The sequence below is a fragment of the Coloeus monedula genome (assembly GCF_965178545.1).
Source record: "Coloeus monedula genome assembly, chromosome: 4".
NCBI lineage: Eukaryota > Metazoa > Chordata > Aves > Passeriformes > Corvidae > Coloeus > Coloeus monedula.
Window position 1 is genome coordinate 38,017,734 of NC_138784.1, and position 27,741 is coordinate 38,045,474.

Sequence of the window (27,741 nt, forward strand, 5' to 3'; positions counted from 1 at the left end):
ACAAACACCAGAAGACGACTTATAGGCATTCATGCAGGAAGTTAGTTAATAAACTACAGGCAAAATCTGGAATTATTTTATTATAATTAATAATGTATTATGGTGATTATGGTTTGGCTGAGAACAAACAGGCCAAGCCTGAGCTAGTCTGAGATAGCTGCCAAATCTTCTGCACATGTGACAGATGGTGGAAGCATTTGAGAGACTCCTTATGCATAGGAACTCTCTATTACTGGGGCTCAGATTCAATGCAACAGCAAAGTAGCTAAAGTGGGTCATGATAGCAGCACACTAAGCAGCATATACTTTAAAGCTTTGGATTTCATCCAAAGAAAAGTAAAAAAGAAAGAATACTGCATTCAAGGGACATGAGGTGAAAGTGGTTGTACAGCATCTGTTGACTGACGAAGGTGAAGAAAACTGCGGTTCGTGACACACTGCATTAAATTCTGCAGGTATAGGGAGTGGAAGGACAATGCTTGAGCTAAGTGGAGCTGTATTTCCTTCTAAAAGGGCTTCCTTTAAACTTCCCTAACAGTTTTCATGAACATCACAGGGTGGTTTGGAAATATTACAACTTACTTTGCAATAAACCTTTTTCTTCTGAATAATTAATTTTGTGTGCTTATATCTAATCTCTTTTGGCTCATCTTACTTTGAAGAAGGTTTTGAACTCCAAGAATGTTCCTCAACTACTCCCTCTAAAAGTCCCAGGAGGCAAATGCTAGAGTGTAGAGGAAGTAGACAGGACAAAAAATGAAATGAAGTGTCATATCATACCACTGAGAACTCCCTTAGCCATATCCCATGTTATATCAGATGCAGAAAATCCATCTTGCTCTCTGACTAATTTCTTATGGTAACTGAAGCAAGGTAAATTGGAAGAAATAACCATTTATTAACCAAAAAAAAAAAAAAAAATAGAAACAACTGTTGACATCTGATGCTGCCAGTGTCTCTTCAGCCTTTACAATTCCTTCCCCAGAACAAGCAAGTTTGCTGTAGTACTTTCTGCACCAGTGTGCTTTACAGAGCAGTATGCAAGCGAAGCTTAAGCCTTGATTTATGCTGAATTCATAAATTTAACTTTTTATGAAGTTGTTCAAAGAGCAATTTAATGTTATTATCGGGATGAGCTCTCTCAGACTACGTTTCCACATGGAGAGCCTTCAAACCTTTGCTTTTTGGCAAGATGTGGAGATGCAGGTGCTATCTGAACCAATTTAGAATGTGATCAAACTGGGGACCTGCTTGTCTTTTTACGTTATCCATGAAATGAGAATCAGTCTGAAAGTATAAATTTACCAGAAATTGCATTACCCTTAGAGATATCAGCCCTCATCTCTAAAGAATATTGTACTGCCAGCTCATAAAGAGAAAAAGTTTTAAAATATAAGCAGAAGCTACAATTTGTCAGAGAAAACCCAGGTTGAGTTTTCCTGAATATGGGACTGCTGTCAGCAAAAAATGCTGCCTCTAGTAATGGACAAAATGCCAAATTTCTCTCCTGCTTGCTAATGTAAATCAGATATTTGCAGCATATAATTTATTTCCTGCCTGAAAAGAGATGCCAGCAGAGTCCTTTACAACAGAAAGGCAAGGGCAGATCATGCCAATTATGAAAAAGTTTTATACTAACAATGCCACAGAGAAAATGTGTATGTCCTTCATGTACCTACAGGGATGACAGCGAGGAGAATAAATCCTCTTTCACAGAAGTTCATCATACCAGTGGCAAGGCATACCTTGAAGCTATGACACAAACCCTACTATTTTTTGTTCAGAGTAGAAAAAAAAAGCTGTAAAAGGCTACGTGAGATAAGATGAAATCTTAGGACCAAAATTTACCCTACCAAAGTCTCAGCAATCTCTACTACTTTTTCTACCTGATGTCACATCGAATGTGGCACACATCATTGAAGATCATCATAAACAATTTTTTTCTAACTATCGCAGGTTTTTTTGCAACCAGTTTTGGTAAGCAGGTGTTTTATTATCATCAGAACTCAGAAAAATACTTATATTTTACACTTCCTAAAAAACTTCTGCTTTTTCAAGGAATAACATACACCTATACATAAAAAAAACCCCACCCTATGTCCACAAAGAATGATTAAGTTTGTAAAAATAAAGTATTGAAAGGTCAGGGAATGCCAGAATTGTCTGAATAGCAATAATTTAGATACCTCACGCCTGTGCATTGTGAACAAACCTTTTAATTAAATATTGACATAGTATGTTCCATAAAACCTCATTTAGAGGGTCTGGAAGAACACAAGAATCCAGCTTTCTTTCTTTGTGTAAGGAAAAGCAGTCATTACTTGAAGTAAGTTCTACTTCACATTTGTAGATGATAGACTCTGCAAAATACGTATGTACGTGCACACTGTACAGAACAAACATATACATTAACACAAATAAGCATCCAGTGTTTGAGTGGCATCCAGAACTTGAGGAATACTAAGAAAAAGTAAAAAATCCCTTATTTTGGACCTTTTTTTTTTTTTTTTCCTTCCTCAGGGGAAATCTGCATGGTTCAAAACCTGGGTGTGAATATTGTGTGGTGGGAAGAGCTCTAATAACTTCACTCCCGGGGGGAAAAAAAGAGAGAGACATAAAAACACGTGGGCACTAGTGACATTCTCTAATTACATGACTGCTAGCCTCTAAATTTTCCACCCTCTCTCTCACTTTGAGCGTAAGGTTCCTGTTCTCACATACAGATCTCCACAGAAGTCCCTCCTGCCCACATCTCATTTCTCATTTTCTCCTTCTGTTACTGCCTGAGTTCTATCCAAAGTATTTTCTTAAACGCCTACTATACGTGTTCTCTGGTCTTTGCATCACGTCAGTGCTTGCATTCCAAAGAACCTAGCTGTGTTCATTTGAATTTTGATCTAAAATAGGGTTTTTCTGCAAGGTCAACAAATGCTCTGATGTCAGCTAAAGCAACCCTCTTTTTTAAGTAGCTAGTGCGCTAGATGAAAATTATGTTCTTTATCCTGATGCATTGCTTGCACTGTTTGACCAATGCAGACTATTCCTGACTTATATTTTAATCAGAAAATGTGATAAGTGAAAATTATATCATACGTAGGTAAATAACCTAGAACTTCTTCAACTAATTTGCTGGGTTTATAAAACCAGAACCACTCCATGAACCTTTTCTCCCTTTGTGATTAAATACTTTTTTCTTTTCCTAAAAGAAATTTTATTTTAAAAAGAGGGCACTCATATTGACTCTGTAAAATTTTAGACTGCCAAATTTCACAGCTGTTCCTTATCTCTGTGATGGTGTGACCAAAACCTCAGAGCTGACAGCTCCAAGTTCTGCAAAAGCTGGGTTATGAATTTTTATTTCTCAGATGTGGATAGAAGCCACGAATATGAATCTACTTTAAGCTTAAGGAAAAGAAACAGACATACTAGTAGGAGCATGTTTTTATGCTCACACCCATATATAACGGCAGGATGGAGTTGCTTCTTTTTTCACACTGCACAGACAATGGGATAGAACCCCAATTCTCACTTCTCACTACTTGCCAGTACTGCCTTCTTCTGATACTTGCAAAGGGCAAAACAGGTGAACAAGACTATGGTTCCACTTCCAGCCAAATCCAAATGCATGTTTTAAACCATGTCACCAGGGACATAAGCTGTCTGCTGCCTAGAGACCATGAGAATTTTCCACTTGCTCATCAATTGATAAGGCAACCTGTAAAAATCACATCCCATTTCAGAAGTTCAAGATTGCAAATAAGGTCTGGGCTTCTAAATATCTTCTCTTACATCTTCAACAAAAAGTTCTTCCTAAGTCTCCTTCCCACGTGAGGAATTTGCCTTTTTTCCCCTGCTCATTGTGGTATTTGCTATTTTGGGTGCTCAGAAACCTTGCAGCCTCAGAATCTTGCTTTCTCTTCCTATTCCTTATGTGATACTTTAGCAAGTATGAAGAATGTGATATATTTATAAAGCTCAAATAGGTTTTTACTTAGCAAAGCACTGTTACCTGTCAGCATCCACAGTCACGTCATGAACCCCTCTCTGGATGACGTCTCGAGAGGCAGCGAGGTCTGGTATTCGGTTCAGACTTCTTGTATATAGGTTGAGTCCTCCATCTGTCATGTACCTGAAAATAAATTTGTGGTCAAACAGTGGGGAATGCAGCCATCTGGCAACCGTGTTTCACTCTAAAGTTAATGGTCTGTGAAATTCAAATGTTTAAGGTACAGGTTGTCTTACTAGATGGTAGACTGATACTAAATATTCCCATTTTACGTGCCCAGCACAGGGAGATTGGGTATCTGCCTGTTTTCTGGGATCATTTGCCTTTTACTGTGATGTCTTACAGGCCAGCTTCTTTTACTAAAATGTTTTTAGACAGAAGCCCTCAAGTATCTTCAAAAGCACATTTTAAATGCTGTGGTTTTGCCAAAAAATAGCACTAGGTGCAAGAAACATCACTCTAGCTAAAAAAAAAAAAAAAAGGAAAAAAAAATTAGCAGCATTTCTTTTTCCAAATGGGAACAGAAATTAGCAACCCAAATTCATAGTCCCTGCCGGAATGCAATTATTGAGATATAAAAGAGACATCCACTGAAAACCATACAATGATATTTTTCTGTATGTTCCTTTTGCTTGATTCCCACCACTTCACATTACAATGAATGTCTAAGGAATGAAACTGTGAGTATAGTGCTGCTTACTCACTAGAGAGCCACTAAAAGTTTGTGAACTAAAAGTACCAGCAATAATTTCTAGAATGTCTACCTACAGTTTAGTTGTCTCTATGAGAAGTCTTGGAACTAATAACAGAGCAGCATCACAAGCCTGTCTTACTCTCAAGACCTGTCCATCATGCTCCCAAAGGATCTTTCATCAAACTGTCTTCCTGCTTAGGCCCTTGTTCTTTATGTTTCCCTTTTATATTTTTTAATAACTTTCATGTACCAACAAAGCATAAATTTATTTTTGAAGGGCCATGCACAGCACCAAATATAGAAGTGTACATATTCAGAAAAAAATTTTCTATACCTCATGGAACCTACCCAAAATAAAATACAGACTTACTGAAATAGGCATAGTCCTAATGCTAGGTTGATGGCTAAAGTGATTTCCCAGAGTTTACTCACTTTAACAATCATCAAATTGTATAAATTCAATCTTATCACAGTCTCTCCTCCAGCCATGAAACGGTGGCACACAAACCCATCTTTCAATCCAAGCACACAAACATTTAACTTTAGTTATAGCATAGAATTCCAGGCAAAAACCAAGGCACACACACTACTACTGCTCCAACTTTCTGTTGGCCCTCTCCCTGTGGTTCCTTATGGGATCAGATTTAATTGAAATCAACTGTGAAAGAGACCTGAGGGCCAATAGAGCAGTCTGGGAGCACCTGCCTCTGCCTCCATCTAGGTGGTTCAGGGTGGGTGAACAGGTACAGGCTTTGAGACCAAAGATGCAGCAGTGGAACCCTCTGTGATAGTTCCAGTTTGAGAAGGCATCATGTCCTGGGTGGCAATATGGATGAAGGCAACCTCAAGACATTAAAACACAAAGGGTTCCTTTGATTATTTTTGACAAAACTCTGAAGCATTTAATGCATGGGTAAGATTTGGCCTGCAGTTCGGCAAAGGATTTCTGAAACCTCGGTATCTGGAGTTTGGAGAGGGTAACTTCACATTTGTTTTCAAAGGTAAATTAACAGTCACACTTACATACTATATTCATCTTTTTACTAAAGACAAAATTCAGACTTTTTTGACAGATAATTTCGCTGGCCTTGAATTATCCAGTAGATTCCACAGCTCTAAAATTGCATATTAAATTTAGCTGTGGCTTGAATGCAATCCAGACCGTATGAATTTTTTTCCTCTCTAAGTAAGGTCTGAATGGAGAGACTTAATAAGTGCAACAGGCCTTCCTTGCACTAATTTCTAATTACTGCTGCATTCTTGTCCCCAAGTGTTTAAAGTAATTAAACTGATAGTGGAAGAGGCATAGAGGAGATAAGACTTTACATGCCTCGGTGAATCCTGAAATTTCAGAACTTATCAACTTGTTTTTAACATTTGCTGCACCTAAAAACGTTAACTGAGCATAGAGCAACTTACTATCTATTGAGTTATCCTTATTAGAGATGCAAAGAAAAGTCACATAAGATGACTATATTCATCCTTTAATGTGATAAGCTAATTAATACAACTCATCAGGCACTGCAAAGGACTCCCTTTTTAAAAAAAATTGGAATAAAACCATGCATCTGTCAAAAGCAGCATTAATATTTCCTTTATGATAAGAGGTCCTCAGACATTAAAGTATCATATTTTCCATATGTATTTTCTCTTTTCTAGCACATATAAATATGGCATCCTACTTGACATAGGTGTTGTGGACAATGGTGTCAGCAGTGCTCCATACACAAAGCACTGAGACAGCAGACCAGGGAGATACAGGAATATCCTTGCTTTATAGTGATGCTTCTTCTAGAGATCTATCTTTGGATGGTGCTTGAGATGAGACACTACTCCAAAGAGAGCTTTGATCACAGACTTAGATTTGCCTTTAGGAATGTATCATACTCAATGTCTTCACCCACTGTTCTCTAATCATAGCTATACTGCAAACTAAGAGATTAGATTGACAGCAAGAATTCTAAAATTATAGAGTGAAGCAGGGTGGTGTGACATGACCATGTACTCTATGGAATGTCTATTCAACATCAGTCAGCAAGCAGCCTTGAGATGCCAACAGCAGCACTGGATAATAATTTAAGTATGAGTTAAACTGTAACATAGTTTTTCTTTCTTAATGATGTTCTATGAGTTCTAACATACACAGGACTAAACTGACTTGTATTCCTAGATTGATATAAGACTTGTTGAACAGTGATTTGAAACACAGGGGATGCAGTACCTCAAAGTCAATCAACTGATTAAGCAAACAAAAATAAAAACTGTGATTCTTCCTCCGGGATCTATTAAGAGAGTAACTGGTATAGTGTTTTACGAAAAGATATTATTACTGCCCAAATGATATGCACAGTTGAAAATCTGCAATAAAGGTCTATTACACCATCTATACTAGGCAATATCTGAAGTGGAAACAGAGAAAGTCAGTGGTGTCAACAACAGCTTTTCATCAGATGGATCCAATGCCATACCTACCATCTCAAACAACACATAAAAATACCAAAAGAAGACCTATCCCAGGGAAACCAATGCAAAATGATGGTTCACCAGACAACCAAGAAATTACAGTAAGTAATACTGGAACTCAAGGTTCACAGCAAAGTAATTTTAATATTAAAGGAGAAGAACAGAATTTGAAGGCAGCTGAGAGTATCACTGGCAGATTGGAGGTTTGGTTTTTTATACATATATTTAAATATTGCAACTATAACGTACCTTCTACTTGTGTGCCAAAATTTTCAGAAAAATCCTTCTAAACAGTCATGCATTGGTTCAAATGGAGAAAAAGGTGCTGCTTACCCACTGTTGATGTCATCAGTCCTTAGGCTTTTCCCAAGAATGTCCCCATCACTCATGTAGCCACCAACGTCAGCTTCAGAGGATATGTCCAAATCACCACTTCCCTTCTCACTCATGTCAATCTGTGAGATATTTCCAAGGCGGGAAACAGCTGCTCGGCGCAGCGGGGTGGTATACATGAACCGAGAAGGGTCTGTGTGTATGAAGCGACTTGCACTGCTGCGAGGATAACCAGCACCCAAGGATGGAGCATCTCCTGCCTGCAGCCGAGGACTGGCCTGCCCCAGCCTCCAGGTCACCGGGGTCGATCGGCTGGATAAGCTCGGTATGCTTCTCCCATTCACTTCAGTTGTCACAGTGCTGTCAAAAGTTGTCTCCAATGTGCTGCCAAACAGAATGGAGAAGTCAGTGAACTGCGCTTTTTCTATTCCTGAGATATCAGGAAAAGTGAAGGCTGGAGGAAAGCATATTTGTTTCTAAAAATTCTCCATGTGTGTATGTGCTTTCACCATATGCACACGTGTGCTTGTATATGTCCTCAGTACTGAGGCCAGTCCTGTTTAATATTTTTATCAATGACCTGGATGAGGGGATTGAGTGCCCCCTCAGTCAGTTTGGGCAGGAGGCCTGATCTGCTGGAGGGCAGAAAGGCTCTGCAGAGGGATCTGGACAGGTTGGATCTAAGGCCCGAGGCCAATTTTATGAGGTTCAACAAGGCCAAGTGCCAGATCCTGCACCTGGGTCACAACAACCCCATGCAGCACTACAGCCTTGGGGACACAGTGGATGGAAAGAAGCCCTGCAGAAAAGGGGCTGGGGGTGCTGGTGACATGGCTGAACATGAGCCATTGTGTGCCCAGGTGGCCAAGAAGGCCAGTGGCATCCTGGCTTGGATCAGCAATAGTGTGGTCAGCAGAAGCAGGGAAATTGTTACCCCTTGTACTTGGCCACACCTCAAATCCTGTGTCCAGTTCTGGGGTACAAGAAAGACACTGAGGTGCTGGAGCGAGTCCAGAGAAGGGCAACAGAGCTGGTGAAGAGTCTGGAGAACAAGTCTGATGAGGAGCAGTTGAGGGAGCTGGGGTTGTTTGGCCTGGAGAAAAGAAGGCTCAGGGGAGACCTTACCACTCTCTAAAACTACCTGAAAGGAGGGTGTAGTCAGATGGGGGTTCCTCTTCCCCTAGATAACAAATGATAGGACAAGAGGAAATGGCCTCAAGTTGTGACAGGGGAGGTTTAGATTAGATATGAGAAAAAATTTTTTCATGGATAGGGTTGTCAAGCACTGGAACAGGCTGTTCAGGGAAGTGGTGGAGTCACCATTACTGGAAGTATCTGAAAGACTTGTAGACGTGGGACTTCAGGACAGGGTTTATTGGTGAACTTGGCAGTGCTGGGCTAATGGTTGGACTTGGCGATCTTACAGGTCTTTTCCAACCTAAACAATTTTATGATTCTATGATTCTATAACCTCTACTTGTGGGAATGGTGCCAAACACCTGGCATCTTAACCAAGTTGGAACAAGAGAATATTGGCCCTAGAGGCTCTGCTGATCTGTGCATGTGATTGAAGGTGCTGCAGGAAAACTATTTTGGTGGAAAATCCACCATATGAGTGTGTCACTTAGTGTGATTGAAAACAATCACATGCATGGAATGCTTGAGACATGCTTTGTGTGTAACAAAATTAGCAGAGACCCTAAGGACCAATCAGAAAGCGGTAGTTTATCTGTAACAAAATTAAAATAGAAGGGAGCTCACATGTGAAGATAAATGAAGGAGAGGGAAGAAACAACACCTGGAGAGCTCAAAGCTATAACACTACACCAGTGGGTCTTTTTCCCATGGCCAACATATTTATTTTTCACATTTAGATTTTTCCTTGCATTTGATCTCATCCCCAACATCTACTTATAAAATTACCTAAAATAAATTTTATAGGCTTCTAAGTAAATGTGTATGAAACAACTATCTTTGTGAAGTATTGTATAAAGACACTTTGACAGTATACTATATGAAAGTCACACGGCAGTTTACTGTCGCAGGTAATTTTCCTTGCAAGTCTCTCAGTCATTCAGCAACTAGTAATACTCTCCCATGGTCCATATTTTCAGCAGTCTACACAAAACCAGTATACCTGTGGCTTATCTGGGTCCCTCTAAGACTGGACATGGTTTCTTCCAAATTCTGTCTCAAATCTGCTATGTTTTTGACAGTTCTCATTCTTCTTGTTTCAGGGTCTTCCCCTGGAAGAAAACAGTAAAACCCACATACACTTGAACACGAGTTTATAAGGTTCAATAAAGTGCACACATATATCCACAGCTGAGAACACACATACGTGATTGTAAATAGGACTGTCCCTTTAATCTTTTAAAAAATAAAACTTCATCCTTTCATTAATAGAACACATATATGCTTACAAATAACATGTGGTATGTAAAAAAGCCCACCAAAGTATCCCTGTTAAGGCCCAAATCTATTAATGAAACTCTGATTTACAGTGTTGGAATTTTTATCCTCTGTAATCAAGGCATGATGCAGCCCCAGACCACTTGATACATTATAAAGGCCCTTTTTAGTCCTTGACATTTTACATAACTCAGTAGGAAAAAAAGCCACAGTAAATCTGTGTCTGGAAAGAACTGGGATGACTCTTAGAACAACTCTTTGGTATTCACTTAACATCAAGGCTATTTCAAAGTACTCCTTAAGTAAGGCACTTAATAAAGCATCCTTCCAGGACTGTAATGCTTTCCTGAAGAGGGACATTATTCTTTGTATGGGGTAAAATAAAATATGCTTCTTGGGATACAAATCTGAACGCTCCACACGCGTGCATCATTTATACAATTACAGGTTTCAACAGCCTTCAGGATCCATTGTGAAAAACTGGTCTCATATTTCAGATAAAGAAGCTTTCAGAACTTTGCCTAGAACATCCTCAACTATGTTTACTCCATACAATTAAAACTAAATTTTAAAAAGGAGAGAAGACACGTATAATGTGTTACAAAAGAAAAACATAATAAGTCTCAAAGGAATCTCCAGTAGTCATACACCAAGAAACAGAAATGCAGGTTTTCTAGCAAATTCATAGATGAAGGAAGTTTAATTCATTTTACTTTTTAACAATAAGAGAATTTAAAAAGAAATTCTGTGACAAAAATTACTGATTTGTTCAAAGCTACTGTTCTACTGCTGATTGTATCCTGTATCTGTTGCTTGTAAGAAGGTTGGAAAGAAGCATCGGTATTAGAGTTACATGTAAAAATGCTGAACTTGAAGTGCAAATAATTCCTCTTTGACTCTATTACAAATTTCACATCATACCCCACAGACCCTTTGCAGTCAGGTCCTATTGCCCAAACATGCTGCAGTTAAGAAAAATCTCAACTCCTGATATTAAATGGAAATAAATTATTTCATATATATTCCATATAAGCTTTACTTCTTCCTCAATAGGCAAGTGATGCATTGTACTAGCCAACATACCCTGCAGTTGTGGCTTAATGTCAAGCTAGCTTTCACAGCAATGCCAGTTTGAGATTTTCCCATTTCCTCTGCCCTGGTTGTGTCTTCTGTCCTCTTTGCTGCAACCAAACAGTCCTTCAGTAAATGATGTTTGCCTATTTTATCTCTCAAAAAAAAATTCTTCAGTGCGTTAATGTCTATAAACATCTGTGTTGGCACCATGGAACTGACAGTGGGAACAACACCTGGGCAGGACAGGGATACAGGCCCTGCAGTGCTGCCAAACTCTCTCTCCTCGAGCCACACCCCAAGGCCATGTCTGTTCACAATATTTAGTTCCATAAAAGAAACCACCTGTGTACATTTTTACATGTAGTACCTTGCAGGAGGCAAATGTTCAGTCACTGAAACTACAGCTGTTCCTGTGTTTCAAGCTAGATGTGTTTGATAAAGCATTGGCAATCAATGTACCCATGGATCCCATGAACTCTTTGCAGAAGTTTCTGCACCACCCTGGAGATTCCTGTGAGGCAAAAGGGCTCATGCTTCAGCTCATGCTGAAGACATTTATGTCTTGTTAGACTGAGATTGCTTTTCAAAGCCCAGACAATTTCCAGGCACACTGTCCATGCCTGCCTCCAGGCAGTTGTGGTGCACTCAGTTCCTCACTGTCACTGCCCTTTGCCTTCCCCGCTCTGCCAAGCGCATTCAAATTGACTTCCAGGAGCACGTTATATTCCTGCCACAATACCTATATGGGGAAGATCCCAGAACTGTTACCTGCCCTGCCTTGAACCAGAGGTGAAAGAGTAGCTTGTTGGCATGAGAAAATTTTCTATATAAACAGAAAGACCAATTCCAGGGTCTATGCAGGCAGAATTAGAGTCAAAACAATACTTCACCTTTATATTTATTTGAGGAACTGAATACAATTCATATTCTACAGTGACCTTGCCCTTTTCCTTCCTTGTTTATCCTTGTCAGTTGTCCTCTTCTGTATGTTAACACTGCAAATTCTTGCAGCAAAAATGACAGCAACTGTCTTTTTTAATATGTACTGCACAGTAAATGACATAACAAAGCCTTGAGGTATAATTGCAATACATTAAATAAAAAGGTACATATATGGCAAGCTGCCAAAATATATTTTCACAGTGAAGAATATTTCACTTTCAGACAAATTATACCATAAAATTGGGGTTATTCTATCCTGCAGAGGTGAAAAGTTTGAGATCTAATCTCTTTTGATCTCTCAGTGACACAGAGGGTAATTTCAAAACATTTCCACCAGTTTTTACTAAAAAAAAAGTTAAAACTGAAGTTTTATTATATTCAAATACTACACAGTACTTTACAAAAAATTCTCACTCTAACTGTTATAGGGGTTTTAAAGGAATTTTTCTTTTTTCTTTCCATCCTTCTCTAAAGGCCATATCACTGGAATCCTGCTGTACCATGGATGAACAAGTCAGAAAGTATAAATAGTTGAACATGACAGTGAAGAAATTTTCTGCACTGAGTACAAGATCCTACATTTTCACAACAATACTGACTCCCCATCTACAAGCCTCCTTCTGTAAAGAAGACCATAGGGATGCTGAATATGTTTATTTTTCTGAAAACTAACTACACCATGCCTGCTAGTGGAGACACTATAGTGCATATTGCATCAGGATTGGGTTCAAAGGGATCCCAGACTCCTCTGGATACCTTGTTTCTTATGTTATGGTGCACTGCCATCATAGTCTGGCCATATTTGCATGACCTAACATATCAGAAATGCTCCCTGTCTTGTTATCTCAAGTGATTCTGGTATGGACAATAAAAAAAAGCCATTCTGTCTCACACATGGGGAGACTAGGATAAGACTAAAACCAGGGTACCCTGAAACTTTCTGTCAAAAGTCTGTTCCTCTTACAAGAAAGGCCATTTGCTCCAATCACTAGTAGCTTCATCATTTATCTTAAACATTATTATTCCAAAAGACTGTCCCCAAATTTTTGCCTATAAACAGTGAATCGTTATTCCCTCAATAAATTTCTGGAAAACACATTCATTTCTTCCACTGTGTGAGATACATTCACAGGAAATCAAAATAGACATTTTATAGGAACTACTGGATACCTGGGTTAGACTTTTACATTCACATTTCTGAGGCTCACCCATAGTTTCACATTCAATAATACTGTTCATAATGATTTCTGTTCTTCTGCACATGTAATCACAGCCCAAAGCAAATGGGAGAATAACAGTTCCACCAATTGTCTGATTTGCATAAAATGATTTACAAATAATAAGCATCTCTGCAGAGAATTGTCCACTATTAGATATTAACTTAATTCAGAAAGGAAAGCACCAGTTTTACTCTGCAAGTGGGGAAACTGAGGCTTACAAGAGAACAGGGATTTGTCAGTGACAAACAGCTGAAGAGGAGCAGAGGCAGGTTAGAGCTCAGTCTCCTGTGCTAGCAAGCCTCTGATCTCTAGCAGAAGCCCTTTTAACCTATTGGTACAATCAAGTAATAAAAGGTATGCATACAAAGAGAATTCTTGTTTCTTTCTTGTGTTGAGATGACAGCTTTTTACACTACATATACAGCAAAAATTTTGTCCTTAATGTTTAAACACAATCAGGGCTAACATATCTGCCAGCAAGAAGCTCCAGGCTGGACACATAGCATATAACCTTTGAAAAGCAAGCAGCTATTTCAACCATTTGTCTGGCTGAAGAACAAAGCTTTGGAAATGAACACTTTGAGCACTCTTATAAAGGGCTGAGAGATGAAAAGTAAAGCCAGTTACACAGAAGCCTTTGAAGCACCTATGGCTGTGCACTTCAAATACTCACTGGCATGCACAGATATAACAAAACTGGCTACTTAAGCTAAACTGAAACCCTGGCATTCACAATTCTACATGTAGGGGTGAAATTATCTGCAGGGGGGTTAGGGAAGGGGGAAGAAATACTGGAGGGACAGTTTTTAGGAAGGCCAAGACATTTTTTGTCCCACCCAAATCCTGGATTCAAGACATCAATTTCAAATTAATGAGAAAAAATGTCAATAAAGTAAAATAATTTAAGAATAAACTAATAGCACTTAAATATTTCAAAATATTTAAGCACTTATTTTTCAAAAAGCTAAGCAAACTATGCTCAGTTATTCACAGGCTGTTGCTGCCCCTGCACCCATCAAAAGCAATTTAGACATTTGTCTTCATTTCATACAGTCTTAAGAGGTCATAGTAAGCAAACAAAGAAGAAACGGCTAGACCCTATTTTTGCATACTACTGCAAATAAACCCAGTTCTGTCTCGGGAAATCACTGTCAAGATCAAAAATCTGCTCTATGCAGATATCTGCTAACACTTGGGTCTCCTCCTGCCCTTCCTGATGTCAAGCCAAAGTTAACTTACCTAAAATATCAGTGTAAAGGACCTGTTCTAGGTCACCCAGCATTGTTATTATGACATCTTCATCCAGATGTGCAGTCCCTTCACGCAAGCACCCTTCCTCCTCCTCCTCTGCCCAGGTCCTGCTGGGGAAATGGGATGTACAGGGTGCATTTTCATCATCTGATTTTTTGCTCTCCTCATTGTCAATCTGAAAGCCTTCACCTGTACTCCGGTCTCCTGACCTCCTGGATGTCCTGCTTCCAGCAGGTGGTATCCCCTGAAATGCTTGGGGTGTGGTGAGGCTGGAGTGGCAGAGAGAGTGCACTGACTGAGAGAATGCCTTGGAGAGGGAGCCTCTGCACCCAGCTTCTGTCTCCCGCCGTTGGTAACTCTGGCTGGACTTGGAGGCGTTTCCAAACCAGTTCTCCCTGTATGAGTATCGCCTCTTCTCCCCTTCACTGATGAGCGTGAGATTGGTTAGAGACTTCTGCTTCTGAAGACGAACACACCCTCTTCTAACCTCTGTGCCTTTAAACACTGACAATTCAGCAGATCGCTGCATCTTTCCGGCTGGGGCTTTACCTCAGTTAGATTTCATATTTCTGAGATGGACAGCAGCTCAATTCCCCTGAAAGGTCCGGGTGGTGCTCCCTGCATCACCGCACGCTGCCCACCCCAGGTAGCACATACTTGCACTCGCAGTGAAAGCACAGCTCAAACATGCACTCTACGGACTGTAAGGGACTAGACAGGCACAGTCATCTTCTTTGAAATTACGCTGCTGTCTCTGCTAAGCCACTTCTCGTCCGTCACATTAATCTGCAGTACTTACAGTCATTTTCACTTAGATTTCTCTCAAGCAGAAGAGAGTTGATCAAACACTCTGCTCCAGCACAGAAGTAATCCCAAAAGCCAACCGTGTTTTCCCCTCTCCATCCAATCACCAGTCTCATCGGAGCAGTGGGCCTGCATCTCTTTCTACAGCTGCTGCCTTCTGAAATCCAAAGTAGGCACAAGTACTGTCTCGGGCTTTTCCCTCCCTCTCACCAGCTCATGACTGATTCTAGTGCACAGCTCTTCACTTTAGATGGGCTGACACAGAACTGCAAGTACAGCCTCCACGTCAGAGCTCAATAAAGAGCCAAAATTAACCACTGAAGCACAAGCCTCCTTACATTTTAGTATTCAACCTGCATTACCAGATATATGACTCTTCTCTGCTACTGCAGTGAATGCTGCTGGCTGCCATGGCAGCAAACATCCTGGTGAATTAAACCGGAGACACAGAAGCCTCTGCCCACTTTACAGTGCCACAGGTTTCAAGACACAGCTTCACCTGAATGGGATGCTACAGTAACTGATCTAGCTCATGGTAAAATCCTATTTTTCTCCCCAAAAGGTAAGGATGAAAAATTATTTCTTCCATATCCCTGTTACTCCCTATGCAGGAAGCTAAAAGCAGACTTGCAAAAGGACCGCCAGTCTTGCAATTTCTGCCCTAAATAAAAAAATATCATTTAAAATCGTAAGATAAGACTCGGAACAGTATTTGTCTGGTAAGATGATTCATAAAAGGAAATATTTAATTTCTTTCTCCTTAGAAAGCTACCCTGTTTGCACCTCTGTGAGATTCAGAGGCTAGTATAGAATTAAAAAGCTGTAAAAAAATCATTGTTTCACAATATTCTGAAGAAAACCTATTAATGGAAGAGTAATTTTTTTATAAAGCAAATCGGTATTGTGTCTGAACTAAGTTCAGCAATTTTGAATGCTATTTTTAAATTCATTATCCAGAGAGGAAGAAGACTTTGGTTTAAATGCATGCCTTTTCTCACAAAGAAAAATATATTAGTCCCAGAAATGGACAGATGAACAAAGAAATAGCTGAATTTAATTATAATTTTTTTAGATACAAACTTTTTATCTAGGGGAAATTAATTTCACAAAACATTAGTAGAAATCTACAAATAATGAAACTGCTGTATAAAAATAAACAGCTTTTGTCAGTGTGAAAATACACTCATCTCAAGTCTCTACCTGAGAAACCTTGACAGGCAAATAACCTTTAAAAATGCCACCCTAAGAATTACAAGCTGTTCACAGATTTCCTGTATGAATAAACAGATGTTAACAGAAGCCTCAGTGTATTTCTTACTTTTCACTGGTTCAGTTTATAGTCTTTGAAGATACACAGGGGAAAATTCTTGGAAATTTTAAAGGAAAGGTACATTTCTTCCTAGATAACTCTCAGAAACACAGAATAACCTAGAAAAAAATCAGTAGTCTAAAGTAATGGTGGTTTTCCATATTAAAGCACTGACGAATTCCTAGAAAGACATGTTCCACATCCAGAGGAGGTACCGCTCCCATCCCCACCTAGCCCACACAATCAAAGAGAAGACAAGAGAAATGGTCTGTCTGCCCGAGTACAAAACTGTCCCAAATATTAAACACCTGCCACTTTTTCTGCATGGAAACAAAAGATGAGACTGCTGTGTTTACTCCCAGGGTTTGCCACTTGCAGTGACATATGGGCACTTAGAAGGGTTTTATGAATGTGCTGGTGCCTGCCTGCAGCAGAGCCGAGTGTGGTGTGGGTGCTGATGTTATCTCAGAGCTGGTGTGGTACTGGTGTTGTCCCAGAGCTCCAGCACTGCCTGAACACTCCTGTGCTGGTGTGCACTGACAGTGCCATGCTGCTGTCCCAACCTGTCCAACATGCCTGACTAAGCTGTGGTTGTTAGAAAGACCTCACAGGGATGTATTGACAACAGAGAATTTGAAAAATGAAGGGCAGTCTCACTCTTTTCACATTAATTTCTTTTATATCCTAGATTTATACTCAAATTGGTATTCTCAGTTGCTATGTTTTGAATCAACAGGAAGGATAGTGATTTTTAGCTCAGTTGGTCAGAGCACAGTGCTAATAATGCCAGGGTCATGGATCCTATTTCTGTATGGGCCATTCACTTAAGAGCTGGACTTGATGATCCTTTTGGGTCCAACTAAGGCTATTCTGTGATTCCATGATTTGGCCCTGTGATGTAAAAATTCTTCTGGAGATTGTCTTGGAATCAAGAGAACAGGCTCTTTTCCTACCATAAAGAGCAAGTCTGAATCTCTCCCTGACATTCCAAATCCATGAATGGTAACTGCCCCACCTGCTCTTTCATGCTCCAATGTCTGCAGGCAGTGACTTGTCTCCATGGTCAGCTGTGGGCAGATGTGTACCTGCTCTGCCTCCATCCACGCTCCCAGTGTGCATGGTCACATACAGCAGTCATTACTGCAGAGCTGCAGCTGGCCTCAGTAAGCCCCACGGGCAGGGCATGCCCCTAGTGCTCAGCATTGCTCTGCTAGGGAAGCAGTGCATGGCATGGCTCCTCAGCTCCAACATGGGAGACCAGATAGAAGACTGCCAGAATTGGACAGGTATAGTCAGTCCTCTTTCTGGCTGGGAGCGGAAGAATTTATGGCAGGGGACAAAAAATGTTCGCCCAATGAGGCACACCAAACCTCACATATGGTGCTGGCAGTAGGTGCCACACAACTCCAGGCTGGATGTGTCTCTCATCAGCACAGCTGCATCCTGGCTAACCCAGTGGGTCTCAGTGTTTCTGCTGACCCGTTCCATCTCCCAGCGGAGCTGTTCATTGCAGCCCAGCTTCAGCAGCACACAGGTCACAGACCATCATACTGAAAAGGGAATGATGCCTGGACTGTGTAAGAGTCATGGTGAGGGTAGCTGGCAGCTGCAGCATTCACCTGCCTCATTTCAAAATACATTAAAAACACAATGAATCAAAGGCTTTTATAGAGATGTACTGAGGCTAATCACACAACCTTCATTCAGCCTTCCTGTGTACGAACATTTTACTACATCTCTTAATTATAAAGTTATATGAACTTTTCTCCCATTAATCCTATTGCCTCACTTGGTAGACATGCCACTGTGATCATCCTCAGATACAACAGATACCTATTTATCTTGGACCAAGTGCTCATAGAAAGAACACCGGATTTATCCTTGTACTTTACAACATCTCTCTACAGGGTGTCATTTGACAAAACATAAAATTGCAATGTGGAAAATTCTCAGGTTTATTGATTGAAAAATAACTTTCTAAAGCTTGCCTCTCCATTTTAAAATGTTGAGATATAGCAACAAAAAAATACATCTTTCTAAGCTAGAAGAAAGTATAGGAGACAAGAGGAGAGCAAATGTCAAGACAGCATTATTCCCCAACTACCTTGCAATTCAGTGTGTTCTCCACCCATGAAGCAGGAATATGTTTACATCAAGAACAGCTTAGGGAACTTCCTGAAGCCATCACAGTCAGCGAAACATACTACTTTGTATTTACTGTCTCTGCCATAACAGGAATTATAAAAATTATTTTAAGAACTAAAAATCTTTGGGCAAATTTAGCTGTCAGATAAGACTTTCTTTGAAGTCTCAATGGGTAGTTTAAAACCCTAAAAATGAATTATGTAATATATCTGGAAATGCATAAGATCATGAATCTCTTCAGCTAAGCTTACTTGAAAAAAAAAGTAAACTATTCCTGAATGTATTAATTAGCTATTTCTTTCACAGAGCAAAAAAATAAGCACAATAAACATAAAATATTAAAATTTGAATGTTTTTATGCTAATCCTGACATTGAGATAGGCCTATAACTTTTAAAAGTACTGTTTCATTTCTGCTTCATCCCTCAGATTTTTAATAATTAGTCAATATTTATAAATTCATGAATAATTACTTCACCAAACACTTCGCATTAAGCTCTTTGAACATGCCAGCCCTTGTTAAAGCCAAATGCTATCACTGATATAATAAAATAATACTTTGTAGTTTACCAGCATGTACAGTTTACAATGGATTATTAACTAATTAACTTACTGACATCCTTCTCCAATAAACTTACTGCAGAAAGTGATAAATGTCACAGCTACTTTAAGAAGAAATACTTGTTAAGAAAGTCTGAACAACTTGTTCCCAGCCATATCATGAATAACAACAACCAGATTGGACTATTTTATTAGCCTTTCTTTTCATTCTCATTTTATAATCCTGTTTATAAAGGTATATTGCAGTTTTGCAGAACAGAAACCAAGTGGATAGATACTGAGTAGCCTTGTTGAGGCAATTGGTACATGAAGTTCATGCAAGAAATTGTGTTCATACTTGAATGCAGAATTGCTCCTTATTTAGGTCTCCCAGACCTCTGTCTGAGATTTCCCAGACAGAGGTCTGTACACCTGTGTGCCACGTGAGCAACAAGCCTACCATACACAGAACACACCAGAACCACTCCACAGGTGTCTGATGCCTACAAACAGGGCTCATTCAGTGGGAGTACATGTGTCACTGGTGCTGTGCACACAGAGGGGATTCAAGGCATGCATAAGCCTGAAAACTGCTCTGCACGTGCTCTACAGCTGATCTGCATGTGCACTGTGGAAACACCTGGGGCTGCTCTGATGAGCTGTGGAATATTCAAAAGGGAAAAAATTAAGTATGGAAAAGTCTCAAGCACTTCAGATCACATCTAGAACAAAATCCCACCAGAGACATAGGAACAAATTTACAATGGCTCTACCAAGATGCAGAACTGGTTTTAGGCATAAGCCATGTATATATTCACCAAGAGCAGCAGATTATTGATGACAACATAAAAATAAAGAGGGTGTCCAGTTTATCAGGGCCACACTTGTGAGTCCATGCCTACACCAGCCTCCCCACCTCCCTTGCCTTCCAGCACTATTCTCTTCTCATGGCTGTGCAGGTAAAACCAAGTAATCTCTTGTGAAGTAGTGAGTAGGATACAAGCGGCTTGAGCTCTGATTTTACCTTTCACCAGCTCTGAGTTGGAAGACAGGAGAGGCTATAAAGCTAACCAGCTCCCTTGGATGAAGAAGACACAACAGAGGAGCTGGAAACAACCTCTATATATTGTTGCTTTACTTTCTACTTTCCCATCACCACTGCTGAGATGGTAGCAAAAGGATGTGAACTGCCTTGCTGGACAAAGAAAGCAGAGCAATGACTTTTTACCACTACAGCAAGGAAATTAACTTGGGTTTGGTTCCTGAACTATATAAGGAGTGGTGCCTGGCCAACCACTCCTAAATAATTTTTGAGATTATTTTTTCTGCATCCAACTTTTGCTTATATTATGGAGAAGTCTTGAACCAGACATGCTTAAAAGCATCAGTTTAGGTTCATTTGGTTGATATTGCTCCAAAGTGGATTAGGAGTTTTAATACGGTCAGCTTAGCTGGTTATGGGAGCAGTAATCTTCAGCCAAGATGCAATAACAAACAGGAATGTGTAAATATTCAGAAGGTAGAGAAACAGTTTTTACAACAATATTGGCCAAGATATTCTAGTCCTGAGCATGTCAGCCTTAATTCTAAATATGTGGCACTTTAAAAATAATAATGATTAATGAAGCAGGAACAAAAAACTGGTAGGACAGTGCTTTATGAATGCACTCCTCCAAGCTGTTTAGTGATTTCCACAGATGTTCACTCTTTTGCATTATCCTTACTGATCCTTACTATTTACAAACATATTGTGCTGGTTTAGTGGCTACCAGGCTTCAAAAGAAGATCAAGGTAATATCAAGGTGATGCCCATCAATAGCAACAGTTGATGATTTTAGGAAGAAGGTAATATCAAAATGAAAGAAACTGGATTCATTGCTTAATACCCTGAAAATAAGTGACCAGACCACAGAAATTGACCTTGCCTATCTCTTTTCTACTACTGGTGTAATCCCTTGATCTTACCAGAATAAAGATGCTCTTAAGTAAAAGAATGCCATTGTCCCTTCTCATGGCTAATCCATCATGGAATACTCCTCTAAGCAAATATCACATGAGCTTTTATCCATGCAGATTCAATAACAGCATCATGAATGACTTGGTGATAGTTCACCCATGCAGACAATTAATTATTCAGCAAATACAGTACTTGATCTGTTTATTCCTTTTGCTGCTAACAGTTAAATACAAATGACACACCTCTGTTTCCCTACGTACACAGCAAATCACTGACCACATTTTCCCAGTGGTTCTGCTTTACAGCCTGTTAGGCCAATCAAGGGCTAACACCAGAGTCTAAATAATCAGATTAGGAACATCTCTGGTGTCTAGTTTTCTTTCTGTAATTTTTTTCTTTTTGATGCTGTTCAAAACAGTAAAAGGCCATCAGATATGATATTCTGTTTGATCATTTCAGCAAGTATTGAATTGCTTGGGATTTTTCTAGCATGTCTCTGGATGATTCCTTGAAGCATATTTTGATTTGTGGCAAATGTTTCAATTAAACTCTTTATGTATGTTAGACAAAGGAGTCCAATTTCTCAAGTAATTAAAAACAATTTTATACTTTTACAGGTATGCATCACCTCCAAGGAACATTACACCATGCTTCAGAGTGACATATTTATCACAGAAGCTGGCTGTGCAAATAAAGGATGTTAGAAAACTTCCAAAGGGGCTGAGACAAACCAGGACAAAACCTTTTTCAGTATGAGTCAGCTAAATGTCAAGACAGTCCCCATAAAGCTTGGGCATCTGATTTCCCTTCTGGCAGAGAGATAATTTTAGACTGATGTGTCAAATTAGTGCTTTAAGTGAGTTATATCCTGTGTGAGAAGAACCACATGACTCATTACAAATCCATTTATATGTTAAAAGTTTGGAGTAAAAGGGCAAAACTATAGGTAAAACCAGTGGGATAGGATATCACCTTTTGTAAAATTGTAAGAGTAAGGATGATAATGAAAACCAAAACAAGGCAACAGCAAAAATAAATCCTGAAACGCCCAAGTAACAGCTCTTGCAAAGAGTCCCTTTGGAACAACTTGTACACAACCTTGCAGTGCAATTTAGTCTTGCTGAGATGGTGGCACACTTTGCTTTTTGCATCCATAGGCAGTCATGGCCAGATCCTGTGCTGATGTAACTCAGCATTGCTCTTTTGACTTCAAAGGAATTATTCCAATACGAGTAAAATAGCCCATCCCTTCACCACTGTAACCTAGTAAGGACTTTAATCCATGTTTGCAAGGAATTCCAGAACACAACCTTTAGCAGCTTAGCTCTAGCAGCAGCTTATAAGTCAGGTACAATAGTAAGGACTTGCTTGTTTTCTCAATACAGATTCATTTATAAAAGCAACATATATCTTATGCAATTTATATCTCAGTTCTGAAGTTATGATTTAATTTGATGTCATTAAATGAGAGTGTTAAACATTCTGAAGTTGACTTTCCACTGCTCCTCTTGGAACATTCAGTATGATTAAATAAAATAACAATTACATGAAACCCTGTCTTGTGAAAGCACAGTTTCTGAAAAATGACAAAGAGGGTATTTTAACAGAAGGAACCAGTTCAAATAGATAACCATGGATTTGAAGCACTAAATATGCATGACCTAAATTTTCTGTGTATTTAATATCACTCATGATTAGAGGTCAGAAGTATTATTTCAACCCATCACAAAGCTCCTGGTAAGAAACAGACGTAAATAAAGAAGTTCACAGTCTTCTCCTGACTTACTGTTACTCACCAGATATCTCCTCTAGGCACTGTTTGGCAGTCTTACTAAATGACAAATCCATTTTAGTAGGACTGGTACAGGAGTCAGCAGGTGGTAAAGAGGTACTGTCATTTTCTGAGAGAGTTCTGAAATCAAGCAAAAAGATAGATTATTATTATCTATCATTCATGTATTCATAGAAAAAAGTACTACTTGCAGCTCCATCTAGAATCATACCACTATAGGGTGAAAATATCATTTTTGTCACATTCTTATTATGCTAGTGTAAGTCCAGCTACACAAATGTACAAGCAACTAGGGTTTCTCTCTCTCTCTCTGCAGGAACAACTTGTAGCTGTGAAATTTGAAGCCATTTTTTCCCCCACTTATTTTTTTGTAGGATTTCTCAACCAGATCTAGTCAGAATCCATTTACATTGGTTAAGTCACACCCCTGCACATACATAAAGGAAATAAAAACTTGTAATTGATGAAATATTAAGTGAGAAAGGCCATGTGGGAAAAAGCTTATGCAAGGCTGGATGGAAATATGGCCCAGATATTTAAATCTGTGTGCAGCTTGTTTTGATAATGCCCCTTATATAACTCCAGGGAATGGGATAATACAAGTTTTTCTATTAACTTTCTGACAAATAGCTCTTATTTTCTTTGAGGGTGTCTTTCTTTGAATATCAATGATAAATTATAATGGGAATGCTTTATTGAGTAGAGTTACTTTCTGTTGTATGAAGGTAAATAGCAATAAATACATGAGCACATTGATTAAAATAAAAAGTACCTCACACACTTATTGCCTCTTCTTAAGGAACAGCTGTAGTATGTATTTTACACTGGAACTACTGAACTATGATGTCATCAAATAGCAGCATGTACCACCATGTGTATACAGTAAAAGAATACATCTAAAGACATAACAGCCACTTTTGGAAATAAAATTTTAAAAGATCTTCATTTAGAGCTTAAGTTCTTCCAGGTTTCCTGACATGAATAGCAGTCCTTTCTCTGATTTATTAAAAGACTGGTGAAATATTTATATCCTAGTTTTAAAATGGGACATTTATAGTTCAATTTTCAAAATTTACCATAGAGTGTTTCCAATGACTAACTAAACTGAAAACAGAAACATTTAACTGTGCAAAGAATCTGTATTTTATAAATAAAACTCATAAAAACAGTTACTTATCTCTCAAAATAATTTTATAGCAACTTATTTTATGAAATAAATTTCCAGTTAATATTTTCTTTAAAGTTACTTACTAAATAGATTTTTTCAGTAATTCATGACAGTAGATGAGGAAACAGACCATTCAACTCGGAAATAGAAATACAAATTACGCCTGATCAGATGCATTGCCTTTCTTATCAATTTTTGTACTTTTGAGATGCTGGAAACAGACAACTGCTCTATAAAAACTAGTTTTGGTACTTGTCTGTCACACACACTGGAAACACAAGCTCGGCACATACTGCAAGGTTAACCATGTCCTGCCAACCTTGAATGTAGTTTTACATTTGATGCTTGAGAGAAGAGCCTCAAGTAAAAAAAAAAGCTCACTCTATCCTTCTGCAGTGAACACACTGAAATTCCACAGTCCTGCTTGCTTTCCCAAAGGGCTTTAAATCTTCAAAATTTTAATTGTCTGAGGAAACAACAGAAATCTTATGGAGGACAATGGATTTCACAGCAACCTAAGTTCTGCTTACTTGAGAAAACTGGTTATTTGTTCTGGTACAGATGGACTAGAAAGCACCAGCCCTTGGGCAGCTGTGATGGAGATACCCCAAGGAGGGAGCAGGGAGCAGGTCTCTCACAAGCTCTTTTTCCAGAAGGTCTCCAGGGGCTTGCTGGCTGCCAGCACTTCCACACCAGACCAGCCTTTTCATGCATGATGGCCAAGGCCCTGATTTTCTCTGGAGTCAAGCTTAGCCCAGAGGCACTGAGAGTGGTGAAAGATTAGCCTAGGGATGAAAGACTTCCAAGTAAAATCGTGTATGATTTTGGGGGTCTTGGGGAACAAGGAGGCCCAGGTGCACACATGGGTATCTAAAACTTCAAGTTGTGTTGCTGTGGGCCTGTTATGGGTTTTGACATTGGACCAAGCATGTAAATGCCTCTTCTAATTTTTGAAAAACAGGAAATGAAATTGTGAGGTTCAACTTCTCCTATACTTTTGGCTTTACTGCCTTTCTGTGGGTCATATTAATCCTGTGAATGACTCAAGTGATCTCTGCAGGAGTACAGCACAGATTAAGCTCAAAGAAAGTAAACAGCAAATTAAGTGATCTTCTCATTAACCTTGCACACTGGCCTTAATGAATGATCCTCTATCCTCTATTCACAACCCACTGCCTTAAAAATAATTAAATTCTTGCATCTCTCTTGATATCAAGAAAAGGGAAAAGAATTTCAGTTTAGTTAAAGCCAGCCCAGTGATATTTCTTCCAGTGCAGTGCATCTACAGTGAAGGTTAATTTAGGAAACCTTCATGAAAACAAGACAATCTGTTTCTATTTTAATCATGGCAATCAGAGAATATATTTATCCCCAACCCACTGAGTTACATGCTACCTATTTGTAAGAGTATCAAACTCACTTAATGGGACAAATCCTTCTTTCAATCAGACCTGCACAAGCTCATTCATTCTGATTAAAATGAGCCTGTACAGGGTAATTAAGAACAGAATTTGAAACACTACTTAATAAGTGGTCTCTAACGCAGTCAGTCATTTCCTGTCTCTAACAAAATAGCCAACCTTAGATAAACAGAGATAACATCAAAGATTTGTTTGCTTTTAAGCTGACATTCCAAAAGATATCAGATGAATATGATGGCATTTTTCCAACATCTCTTTGAAATGCAGCTGTCTTGAATGTGTATCACTGTCAGTGTAACAGACTGGCAGGACCACATCTGCAATATGAGCAGTTCAATCACCCATGTTCAAGAATTGTGAGTTAAATTGGGAACAGATGCAAGGAAGGGCTACTAGGATGCTCATGGGGAAGAAGAAACCCTTCTTAAAAAAAAACAGAAAACAAAACCAGAAAGAGTTGATTTGGTCTAGCCTCACAAAAGAGAAGGAAGGGGATGGGATTATTGCCTCACATATTTAAAAAGAGCAATCAAAGAGAGGGAAAACACCTTTTTAAGTCAAAGGACAATATCAATAAAGTAATAAATGGATGCAACATTATCATGTAGGACGCAAACAATTTCTAAAAATGTTATGAGTGAGTTTCTGCAGGAACCTTCCCATTGTAGTAGTGGGTTTTAACCAGTTTAAATTTAGTTGGTTTATGAAAGGGTTTGTAGGGCTGCCAGTTACAGAAGCCTGAACAGAATATTTCTTTTGGTCTTTTATGCTGCATTTTACTGTTTAGTCAAAGGAATAAAGCCACACTGTCTGTACAGCAATTCAAAAGAAGAACTTCAGACCATAAACAGAACGCAGATGATTTATCAAGCTAATCTTTTAACTCAGCATTAATCAAATATGTGTTTATAATGATTTCTTCACTTATTATGCTTCTTCCCATCTCTTAAACTAAAACCTCTACAATGGAAACTTTTCTTGCACAATTACTTGAAAATCAATCATGGAAAAATGGGAGGATTTTTCTAAAGACCATGTATTTGTTACAAGTAAAACTGGTGAGTGACAATGTTTAGCACTACCTACAACTGCAAAACTTTGGTAGTGATTGTTGCTTTATTTTCACAGCAGCAATGTAAATAACAGGAATCAATAAAGCACTGCAGTATGACTTTGAGTCCTCACTTTATTGAAGAAAGTATGTTTAGCAGCATAATCTATTATTAACAAACACAATTAACTGATGGAATATTTTTTACTGTAAACTTAGTTTCAACTCCACAATCATTGACACAGAAGTAGCTTCTGGTCATTAAAACTGGATAAATGTGGCTTCAAGGAACCCTGCACATGCTCTGTTTGCAGGATCCTTGAAGAGTAGTATATATTTTTTTTTCCCTAAGCCTGTATGAAGACATCCTGAACAGGCATCTGGAGCTGCATTTCATTGTGATTCCAGAGATTCAACCAGATTATATCCTCCTTCCTATCTGTCACTTCTCTGAAGCTCCTGCACACCCTTGAAGCTATGGCCTAGTAAAAGAATTGTGTAAATCACCATGTAATGAAGGAGTTGGGAGGAAAATTTTACTAACCAGTAACATGCTTATTTATTACACTGATATTTCCTTTTTCTGCCCTATCTATTGAATACTTTAGTCCTTACAGAATCATTAAGTAATTTAGGTCAGAAAGATGTTCTAGTTGCCATCTGGTCCAATGACTTTCTTAAAGCAGGTCTGGTTACATTAAGTTGCTCAGAGCCTTGATTTGCTGGATCTTGGACATGCCCAAGGACAGAGATTCCACCTTGCTCCACAGCCTGCACCAAGTATTTCACCAACCTCAAGGTAAAACCATATTTTTCTAACTTTCAACGAGCACCTCCCTGCTGTAACTTGCATCTGTTACCTCTTATCCTCTCACCCTGCATTTCAGAGAAGAGCCTGGCAACATCTTACCTACACCAACCTATTAGGTAGATGAAGGTACCAGTTTCTTACTCTGCAGGGACAAAAGAAGTGCCAAATTGGTGTTTGTAGTCCAGCATTAACACTACTACTACTATAATATCTCTGCAAGACTGCAATTCAGACACTGTTGAAACTTCTCCCAGATGTTGTTATCATCAAACTAAAATTCAGATGGAAAATGGAAATTTAAGCAATGCAGAACACAGAAGTGCAGCTCAGGATAATGAGTGGTCAGCTA

The 27,741-nt window shown here is 39.0% G+C and overlaps 1 protein-coding gene across 2 annotated transcripts in view; it reads right to left on the reverse strand.

Annotated features, from left to right (window-relative positions):
- Positions 1-27,741, reverse strand: part of NAV3 (neuron navigator 3) — a gene marked incomplete at both ends in the record, with an annotated part of 256,615 nt that overhangs the window by 97,182 nt on the left and 131,692 nt on the right. For both annotated transcript variants that reach the window (XM_082281105.1, XM_082281104.1), the window contains 4 exons: positions 4,010-4,129; positions 7,497-7,880; positions 9,634-9,742; positions 22,946-23,061. In XM_082281105.1, the coding sequence (XP_082137231.1) occupies positions 4,010-4,129; positions 7,497-7,880; positions 9,634-9,742; positions 22,946-23,061 (729 nt within the window). The remainder of the gene's footprint in view (positions 1-4,009; positions 4,130-7,496; positions 7,881-9,633; positions 9,743-22,945; positions 23,062-27,741) is intronic.